Source organism: Prenolepis imparis, unplaced genomic scaffold, assembly GCF_030444845.1.
Source record: "Prenolepis imparis isolate NDT839.2.m4 unplaced genomic scaffold, iyPreImpa1.0 SCAF_1, whole genome shotgun sequence".
Taxonomy (NCBI): domain Eukaryota; kingdom Metazoa; phylum Arthropoda; class Insecta; order Hymenoptera; family Formicidae; genus Prenolepis; species Prenolepis imparis.
In genome coordinates, this window is record NW_028141159.1 from 10,050,264 (window position 1) to 10,061,627 (window position 11,364).

At 31.1% G+C, this 11,364-nt stretch overlaps 2 protein-coding genes across 12 annotated transcripts in view; one reads left to right on the top strand and one right to left on the bottom strand.

The window, feature by feature from the left end:
- The window catches only part of Oga (O-GlcNAcase), a 117,407-nt gene that overhangs the window by 69,866 nt on the left and 36,177 nt on the right, over positions 1-11,364 (bottom strand). The gene's annotated exons all lie outside the window — the stretch shown is intronic.
- Positions 1-11,364, top strand: part of Ih (hyperpolarization activated cyclic nucleotide gated potassium channel Ih) — a 127,458-nt gene that overhangs the window by 50,230 nt on the left and 65,864 nt on the right. For all 11 annotated transcript variants that reach the window (XR_014426791.1, XR_014426790.1, XR_014426792.1 and 8 more), the window contains one exon: positions 10,362-10,717. Coding sequence is in view for 7 of the 11 variants with exons in the window: in XM_083053813.1 (XP_082909939.1) it covers positions 10,362-10,717 (356 nt within the window). In the remaining 4 variants the exon portion in view is untranslated. The remainder of the gene's footprint in view (positions 1-10,361; positions 10,718-11,364) is intronic.

The window sequence follows — 11,364 nt, forward strand, 5'->3', positions numbered from 1 at the left end:
AATACGACGTAATAATCCTGACAGAGTTATTATATCCTGTTTGACTTGTTGTTTGTGCTGCGCTAACATTATATGCATTTGTACACTATTATTGATGTATATGCAAGAAAGTGGTGCTCTAGATATAGAAGATAAATTTACGCAATAAAAAAAAATGCAGGAAATGCAATAAGAGAAATGAAGACATTATTCTCAGAAATACGCCATATATATTATTTCTTATTTGTTATTTTTAAACAAAAAATTTAACAAAAAAAATTTATCACATTTTGTCGCAAATCTTTGCCATAAATCTCGAACATATACAATACATCATTTGGAAACGGGCAAATAAATTCAGACCAATATTTAGAAAAATCGAAGATATTGCAAAAAATGTGATCTCATCGACGAATCATCTGTCAAGGCTTGAGAAACGTTACAAATCTGTTTTCGTAATCAATCTTATCCGACGTATTATAAATTAAAACAAATGGCTATACACAAAAATGTCGTTAATTTGTCACTAAAACATTAGGCTGTACAAGCAATCAAGTACACTGAGAAAAAAATACTGTTGAATCAACAACATTTTTGTAGTTAAATTTTATTTTATTAATTCAATGATATTATTAATTTAATCAAATACTGACGTATTTGATTAGATTAATAATATCATTGAATTAATAACATAAAATTTAACTACAAAAATGTTGTTGATTCAACAGTATTTTTTTCTCAGTGTACGAGTACCAATTATTAGAAATCTATAAATATACATATGAAATAAAATAAAGCTGTTAAAATGTCACAGTTATTGAATTTAATGTAAAACCTACGTCGTGATGGGTAAACGAAATTCGATTGATGTCATATCTATAAATATAAATAAAACATTTTTTTCGCAAAATGCGGAGGATCAAACTTCGATGTCAATCACAGAAACTAATAAATATGCATATTTTCAAAAACTCAATACAGATTAGCATTCCAGTGATGAACAGCTCTTATCAAGTGATTATTGGACCGCTATTTGTGTAAATCTTGCTATGTCTATGTAATTTTTCTTTTAATCAATTTTTAAACTTTAATTCGCTGGTTTCAATTTGAGAACTTTTATTAAGTTTTTAAAATTCTAATATAAAATAATTAATGCTTTTGCATAATAAACATTTCTGTATACATATTTAACTATTTTAACTAATATTTAACTAATCAAACTAAATATTATAATGCAATAAATCATTGCAAACATCTTTTCTTATTAATTGCATATTTTTGGAACCGTCAGTCATTAATATCATGCGGATGTATTAAATATTTTTACGATAAGCACAAATAGTCATGAGTGCGAAAAACTGGCGTAAAAATTGAGTTTCACGGAGTGTACAACTAGGTACTGCTAATTCAAACGAATTGGCGCGTGCAATAAGTGGGTCAGTAAAGCTCGCTTTTTTTCTAGCAATCGAGAGAGTAAGCCTCAAGGGATTGTGCGGGAAGTAAATTGCACGCCGACTCGCCACAAGACAAACTCGGAGCTTAAAATTTGGCAGTGAGAGACTGTGAATTTATAACGAAAAATTTACGCCATCGTTGCCGCGGAATCCTTTGATCTCTCGATATACATGATTCGATCAGCGAACATGTCATGTCCATCATCGATGAAAAACATGTCAGACATATGTTCGTTGTGCGAACAGAATAATTTTCAATAATCGTGCAAAATCTGAAATGCTATTATAAAATCAATCTACAATAATATTCCAATATTCGCTGCATTATGAAGTTTTAAAATATTTCATTGTAAAAATATTGTAAAAAATTAAAAACATTGTGCATGATACTGTGCTAGTAGATTTAGCACATTTATAGAGTATAAAGAGTCGAGCTTTAATATATTGTAATCATCGTTTTCATCATGCTGTATCTAATTGATTGAGATTTGCTTTACATAACTGTCAACTCACAAATTCGATGTTCTATCTCTATCCGAGAATAAATAAAGACGTAACAGATTTGTACATTAATTTAAACATCAATCGCGATTACGTTGTACGATTACATGATTCTGTCATTTGTTCATGCTCTTAAAATATTTTGTTTGGGTGTTTTGATTATTTGATTTCTGGCATAATTATTCTGGCAAATTATTCTGACATAAGCGTCGTACATATATGAGATCAGTATGATAAACAGCGCATACATCTAAGTCGAACTTAATCACCTTGTGCTTGTACTCTGTTATATGTATATTCGTGTGCGTGAATAAATACGCGGTGACAATATACATATACCTGGCGTATATGCGCTTCAAAATATATTAAAAATGAAAATGATATTTTATATATAGTGCTAACTCAGTTTTATCTATTTGTAAGAATAAAATAATAAACATGAAAATTTTTTAAATTATTTAGCTTAAAAATATATATGAATTATTTTTAATATTTTTTGTACACAGAGAGAATTTTCTCTTAAAATTTACCCTGAAAATCATAGGTAATCGTAGGACAATATATGGTATGGAAAGAATTTTATGAGAATTTCTTTGATTAATATTTATCACAATACAAATAATAATATCTATTTCAATAAAATATAAAATATGTTTGATTAATTTTACTATGCAGTTTAGTAAAATTAATCAAACAAACATGTTTTATATTTTATTGTGACAGATATTATTATTTATATTGTAATAAATATTAATCAAAGCAATTCTCATAAAATTCTTTTTACACCATATTATCCCACAATTACCATGATTTTCAGGATAAATTCTAAGAGAAAATTCTCTCAGTGTATGTTCCATTAAAACATTTACAAAATATATCAAAGATTTTAATTATTTTTTTTAAACATATATGCATCATAATCTCAAAATGTTGTATAATTTTTTTTTAATTTAAGAGATAATCTCTCCAAATTCTCTCCATTTTCTTTTATTAATTTAAGTTTGTATGTCGTTAAAAATGTATTTTGTATTATATTCAGCGTGAAAAGGATTCCGCTAATATTCTGTTTTTCTAGAACTGTTTTAAAAGAAAGGTTGCATTAAATGTTTTTTCTTCCTAACTAATGCCACTTGGGGTCATATTGTTACTCATAAGCGGCGGAGCGTTTAATATGCGGAACGTTTAATGCGCTATGACGAGGAGTTTGTACGTCCCAGCGGCATAAATTCGCAGTTATAAATTGCCGGAGAGCCACGGTGGGCATATTTACGTACTATGTGAAAGGTTCTGTTCATTTCAACTCGTTAGCTCAAGCTTTCAAGCTCGACCTGCGATGCGGCTTTACGCCAAGAAAATTCGAATCTCGACGAGCGTGTCACATTGCAGATATACTGTGTTGATATGAGTATTTAATTTCAAGATTACGCTTTCAAATAATTAAAAATATACATATAAGCAGAAAGTTTTACAACATATACGAATATTTGAAAAAATTTCGCCAATCTCTCATTAGAATGATAGAAACGGCCCAAGAATTAAATGTTAAATAGATTTTAATTTTGTTACTGTAATATACATAAAATAATAAATTAATTTATTATTTTTATATTTTTTATATTTATATTTTCTTATAAAACATAGGAAGTTATGTGTACATGTACGCATTCATTGTACATATAAAATTAGAGATGTTTAAGATGTAAATGGATTTATTGTATCTTTTCCTTTCTTCTTGGATTGAATTTAAATGAAAGGCAATTAAAAGTTATCACCGACGACATGCTATTTTTGTGCAGTCGATAGATATGTATCATGATGTCAATTCGATAGTCCGATATCCGATGACACACAATCTGCGAACGATCGCGTAAAAATGGTTGTCGTATTTCCAAACGCTTCAAAATCTAGCGTGAACGAGTTCAGACTTTAACCATTATATTTAAATGAAAAATGACAGAAAAATGTGAATATATAAATTACTACTGTGTAAAATGATATTTGCATTTAGATGATGGTTGATCAGAGATAGTTTATATTCCTTTAATTATTACAGCACAATGACAATAACGACGAATAATAGTTTTTCGTAAAACTCTGTTCTTTTGTTACGCATCAGACATACATATATTCGAGTTCACTTTGCAGAACGTCATCATGCCGAAATTGGAGAATTTCTATATGGAACAAATATGAGCATTATAATCCGAAATGGTAGAAAGTTGTATGGGAAATGCATTTAAAAAAACACGGTATTCCGATATCCGGTATATACATATATCCGACAACCGAAAATTGGAAATAATAAAAGCTTTCCAAATCCAGCTAAAACGTTGCAAAAATTGGGGAAAAAAAATAGAGAGAGAGAGAAATAAATGAATTAAACTTCCACCAGTGAAACTAAAGAAAGATGAAATTTGTTGTAATAGTTGATTTAAAGTAAACTTTATTTTTTCTTTTAATTCAAAGATTAAATACTAAGACTTTTAATATTGAATATATTAATAAGTTGCTCACGCGCTGCAAATGACGGCCACTCTCCGGAAAGTTCGCCTTAAAAAATCACCATTGATAAAAGTTCTTAAAGAGTTTGTTCCCAAAATCATTATTATCCACAATTTGAGAATATTTTATATACTTTAGAAAACACACAATATAATTTTTGCCATTATGTAGGATGTGGGACATTAAAGCATATTTCTCGATTCACATTACGTCACATGTTATTTGTACGACGTGACAAGTCATGAAATACAAAAAGGTGCGATTAGCAGAAAATTAAAAAGACATTCATCAAAGATATGATAGAATTGCAAATACAAAAACTTTTACGAGGTAAATTTTAAATGCATACTTTTAACGTGTATATAAAGTTGAAAGGAAAAACTGGCTTTCCTTGTTAGATACATTGGTTGACGCATCATTGAATCTAGTTAATTAGCTGCTTGTAAAATCATAAATGGTCATAATCGAAAGGTATAATTATAAAAATTCCACATTACGATATTAATCATTAGAATGAAGCATATAAATTATATGTAAATTTGTTTATTTTTCAAATATTAAACAAAAATTTTACTTAAAAATTTCCATGTTATTAGTTGATATTAATTTTTTTTATCTTTCTTATTCTAATGTATAATATATAATACGATATATGTATATAATGCGACGTTCTTTAGAAATATAAACACGTAGTTCATTAGTTTATCACGTAGTTCACCGGTTTATCACGTGCCATTTACATAACGATGTTCAGAGTTGGAAATTTAGAAATGCAGAAAAGACATTGTAAATGCGTTAAAAAAAAGATTAAAAATCCAGACATATTTTTTTAACATATCATGTAGCAATCTCGCCTTCATATAGCGTTCTAATCAACCTTGATGAAAGATGCTGATCTAAACCGGTTTCTTATATAGATATATGCATAATTTATAAAAACATAATCTACATAAGAGAAGAAGTTATATCCTATTTTTATTACGCTCTTTATAATACATTTAATTCGCCATTCATTGAATCGCAGCTACTAATACACAACAACAGTCTTTTTATACCTATATTGATAACCGGAAATGCTTATATCGCCTAACTGTATGTGCTATCTTCATTAAATTTGAGCATTTCGCGATTAGAGGATTTTGCTGCATATTACAAATTTCATCTGCAGCAGCGAGACAAGATGCGACATCAATATTGATTTACCTTCGACTCGATTTGCCTTTCGATAGAGAACATGATAAATTGAAGTCGTGCAGTGAAGGCACAATCACTATACACAGCATACACAGTATAAGACAGACAGACAGTTTCTACGATACAGTTCGGATATAATTTTTCTCTTTTTCAAATTATTGTAAATAACAACTTTTCCACATGATTTCCTTCAAATATACGTTCACAAATTAGAGCATTTAGAATAGCTTATATATATGTATATATATACACACTAGGGTGGTCGTTAAATGGAAGATCATTTTGGATGGTCATAAATCAGCTCCAAATGTAGAAAAAATAATTCTCTAATTTTTTCAGATTTTTATTTTCAACTCTGAGTCTCCCTGTTTGCACGTGGATTTTTTCCATTTAAAAAAATACCAATTTAAGTAATTTTTAGATTAAAAATCAACAAACCTGATTTAAATAAGTTTCGCTGCCGTGAGGTATAGCATGAAATTGTATACGGAGTATTTCACTCGAGTTGTGTGTTATGTTATATTCTTATATCAATTTATTTATTTATTTATTTATGTTATTTAAATATTATTTATATGATATTTTTTAATAATTTGAAAAAAATACTAATTTACTTCAGTTCTAGATGGAGTCAGCTGCAAAAGTAGTGAACAAAATTATTCAATTTTTCATAAAAGATAGTCAAAAATCGTATATAGGCTATTCCACACGAGTCGTGGGTGTTTTTAATTCAGTTAATTATTTTTTATCCATTTTTCAAGCAATATAACGACGTATTTTATATTTTTTTTAATCTTCCTTGAACTTTAAATCGTCGTTATTTTCGACTATATAGGAAAAAGATGTGTAGGGAATTCCAGTGCTCAATGATTAAGCGCAAATTTTCGATAATTTTTTTTTTTTTTTTTAAATTGATAACAGAAAAAAAAATTGATGACAGAAGCAGCTGCAGAACTGTTGTTAAGATATTAAGCTCTCATGTGAAATACCTAAAACAAAAGCCCAATGTATCATCAGGACTACCAATACAAGAAAATAAGCTGTATTAAAAAAGAATACAAAACAAAATTATATCTTCAACAAAAAAAAATTAATGGAAAATAATAAATTAATCGATATATTGATTACTCCGTAAAATAATAATTTAAATTTTTTCACTCGATTTGTGTGTAGTATAACACACACAACTCGAGTGAAATACCTCATATACGATGTTTTACTATTTTCACGGCAATGAAACGTATTTCATAAAATGTCGCTATTTTAGACTAGAACTAACTTAAATAAATATTTTTTAAATGAAAAAGAAAATTACGTGCCAACAGGGAGACTCAGGGCTCAAAATAAAAATCTGAAAAAATTAGAGATTTTTTTTTTCACATTTAAAGCCGATTTACGACTATCCAACATTAAAATTCTGAAAAAACCCATATAACGACCACCCTAATACACACACACACACCTCTTTTTTTTTAGCCAGAATACTGAAATCTATTTTAAGAAACCTCTCCGCTGAGTGATGCAACAAAAAAAATATTCAAATCAAGATGTATGCGCTTCTCGAAAATTCACTGTCGGTGAGAAATGCCTGAGGTAGAGGATCTGTTGTACCTCGTTCAATAACATCTGCAGAAGCACGCATTCGACATTCAACCTCGTTAAAAACAGCCAGTCAGGTCGTTTTCTTGCCATTTGACAAATTGAAAAAGCTGTAATAATCGAAAGTAAATCTTGGCACTCTTTTCTCACCGACAGTCGTGGATTTTCGAAAGGCGCATACATCTCGACTCGGATGCTTTTTGCCGCGGTCGACCGCATCTCCCAGCAGGGAAGTTTCTTAAAATAGATTCCAGTGTTCTGGCTAGAGGTTAGTTCAGTTACATGTGTGTATATATATGCATATATACATATATATCGGATGATGCATATAATGGCATCGCGGTGAGCTGGGTTTCTTTAGACAAGATTTAACTCTAAAAGCTGGACCAGTGCATGTGTCTATATCATATTATCTAATCATATAATATATAACTCCGTTGCAATTGCTGCATTAAAATTTATAATTCGACCATCTGTTGTGCTTTAAATGAGAAATAAGATTCAGTTCAAAATTGTTGGAAATTATCGAGAACATCCTATTTCTAAGCAGAGATATAATTAAAAAATTAATTTAATATTTATTATATATATATATTATTTCTATTATAATTTTATATAAAAAGTAAAGAATAATATTAATTTTTACTTTTAATAAAACTATAGTAAAAATCACACAATATTCTTAGTAAAATATATTTAACAGAAATATTTAACTATTATTCACAGAATGAAGAACATGGAGAAATACTAAACATTTATGTACTAAGCAAAGTCTACAATTTATATATACATATAAAAAATGACGAGCTTGCATTCGTAATTTTATCCTACGTCACTGTGCAAAGTCTGCCTAGTTATTACTTTTTATATTTTTATATATTAAAACCATGACATATATATATTGTATACATACATATAACATACATACATAAAGACAAAACACTTCTCATTGATTATTCTCGCTTGTCTATTGTTGCATCGCTTCCTTCATGAGCTACCCTTTCTTCGGAAAAACGCGAGGAACGTCTTTATAAATACGAAATGCGCGCAAGGTAGACCGGACGTTCGTTTTATTTTTACATGTCTTTTCGATGCTATTTTCGATGCCTCGCTGATTTATATTCTCGTCACGCCACTTGCAATTATCATGGACGCGCTTTGCGATTTAATATGCGGCCGCACTCCGCCGCGTTTTAGATCGACGTGATAAAATTTCCGACAATTGGTTTTTCTTCCGTCGAATACGCATGGATGGACGGGCGGCGATTGGTGCAACACGTCGAATCGTGACAGAAATTGCATTATTTTCGGTTATTGCTTGGGGAGGAACGTGTGCGAGCTCGATAAAATCCTATGCTACGAGAGCTGTATATCGCTATATAATTGCGGTAGAAATAATTTATCAATATTGCAGTCAAAATCGTCAACAGATAATAAAATTTTAATTCGTATTGTTTCCAATACGTTCTCTGAAATGGCTTTCCAATTTGGTCTAATGAACTAATTTGTTTTAACCATTATGTGATTTTTATTTTGTATTCTCTCACAATATACTAATAAATTTATATAATAAAATAACAATATAAATATGATGACCAGACGTGTATCCCCAAATGTGTTTATCTAATTATAAAATCTGTCAAAATTCTCAATTTTGTTAAAACATCGATTTTTAATAACTTCAGAGATACATATCGCTATCAATCACACGCTCAAATAATTTCGTAAAATTTTTAGCTTATTTCGAGATAAAAAACACAGATTTAATATCTCTAACGTTTTCGAAATGCACGACAATTTTGTAAGCCCGGAGAGGTCATCGCTCTGTGAATGGCCGTTTAATGACTGAATGATTTTGTGTGCTCCGCGGAACGTGATCAGAATCGACAAAGTTGTCACCATGTAAATTGCTCTCAGTCGCGATTCCTAACTATTTCGGTAACACAATTTGATCCCGGGGCACGGATTTGATTTATGTCGTGCGCGTAAAGCGTGAGAGAACGATAATATTGCACTTTCGTTGCTTTCGATATCCTGCTCGCGCGTATGAGTCGATAGTATCGATATGAAATGCGAGAAAAATAAAAGTCCTTTCTTGCGTGCTATTAGTGAAAATCTACTGTTGATGCATCAGTGGTTCCGGACTCTCATACACAAGAGAAAATATTTATTTATTGCCGTCCTCGACTTTATATCATCGCGCAAAGTACCGAGATTCTGTGATCTCTATTTTGTCGAGCACGTTGGTAATATACTATATGTTCGATGTCACGACGAGAAAATGCATTACCGGCATTACTCTATCAGGTTTCACATCAAACGAGCTGTCAATACCAGCGATGATCGGCGTGACGCGTAATTGATCATTACAAACCTAATCAAGTTTAACTAAACTTTATATTATTTTTTTAACATAAAATTGAAGAATGCCGCGCGCGTAGTGCGCGCTTGTGTTGTTCTAGTTATTATAAAATTGTATGCATAAGACATATTTTGGTGAACAAACTGATGCTTCTTAAATCAAAAGTAAGAGATTGAAATCAAACTCTTAAAATTAAGAAAATAAAATAATTTATATTCTCACTTATACATTTTTTCAACACTTATGTCTTCGAAATTTTTTCTTTTAACATATTCTTGCGAAATACTGTTGAAAAATATATTAAAGCACGTGCTGCGGCATCAATTATTACGACAAATCGTCATGCTACATATGAAATGTCGCTGCGAATATTTCCATAATAATATATATACGAGAATAGCGAGAACCCCCCGCTTCGTCGCAAAGTACAGTGCCGCGTCGGTTGCTTCAATTTTACAATCGGACTTTGATGTATTCCGCGGAACGACAAAGAGTTACCTCCATCATATATTCATAGTCTCTTCCTTCTCTATAAAAAATATATAAAAAGAGATGACATTCGATCGAATTTTGGTAGAGGAAAGATGATTTGTCGCCAAAGAATCACGTTAAATGCGTTACTCAAACACTCTGTACAATTGAAGGAAGTCTAGGCAAGGTAGAATCTGTCGTATTTCTAAAAGTATTCGAGCTTCGGCTTGAATTCCGCTGCAAGAAATTGATTGAGAAAGAAGTACTCGAACGGCTATTGAACGAGCGATTTGTTGCAGGGAAGGCGAGGGCGGCGGCGGTCGTTCTGTGACCGGCGTCGGTGGCGGCGGTGGAGGAGGCGGCGGTCGACGGGCACCGAGCCTACGGCTGGTGAACGGAAGAGCGACCACCGGGGTGAGTTTGCACACCAGCAGCACCGAGTCTGTGCGCTCTCCCCATCACCAGCTCGGCCAGCAGCAGATCGGCAACAACAACTGCCACGCCGGTAATAACCCCGCCGCGAACAATCATCCACGGCTCAACAAAGATGATAGCATCAAGATCAGCATCGAGAACACCAACACTTGTACAGACAGCCTCGTCACTGCTCTAGACGACGAGACTCTGCTCATCACTGATTTTCTGGGCGATATAGGTAGGTCATTCATTTTTCGATCGTTCTTGAACGAAAAAAAAAAAAAAAAAAAAAAAAAGAATGATTGGTACACGGGGAGAATTTTCTCTTAGAATTTACCATGAAAATCAGGTACTCGTGGGACAATATGGTATGGAAAGATATTTATGAGAATTTCTCTGATTAATATTTATCACAATAAAAATAATAATATCTACACGTTAAAATATAAAACATGTTTGATTAATTTTATTATGCAGTTTAGTAAAATTAATCAAACATGTTTTATATTTTAACGTGTAGATATTATTTTTATTGTGATATAAATATTAATCAGAGAAATTCTCAGAGAAAATTCTCTCTTTGTATATATGTGATTTTTTTCTCGAGCACTATACAAACGTTTCAAAACGCGATTATTCGCAATAACAATCTGCGAGCCATTTTTATTGATCAAATAGTTACCATGCAGAAAATATATTGTTGTGTTGCGACAATTATTATTTCGAAATTAAATATTTTGATTAAATTATATACATAAATTTGTATCATTTTTATAGGTGACTATAAATTCATTTACACTGTAACCTCACGAGATCCCTTTGGGACTTTGGGAGAATCCCTGTACTTAAATACATTGACGTTTTATTCGATCGTATAAATGTCAC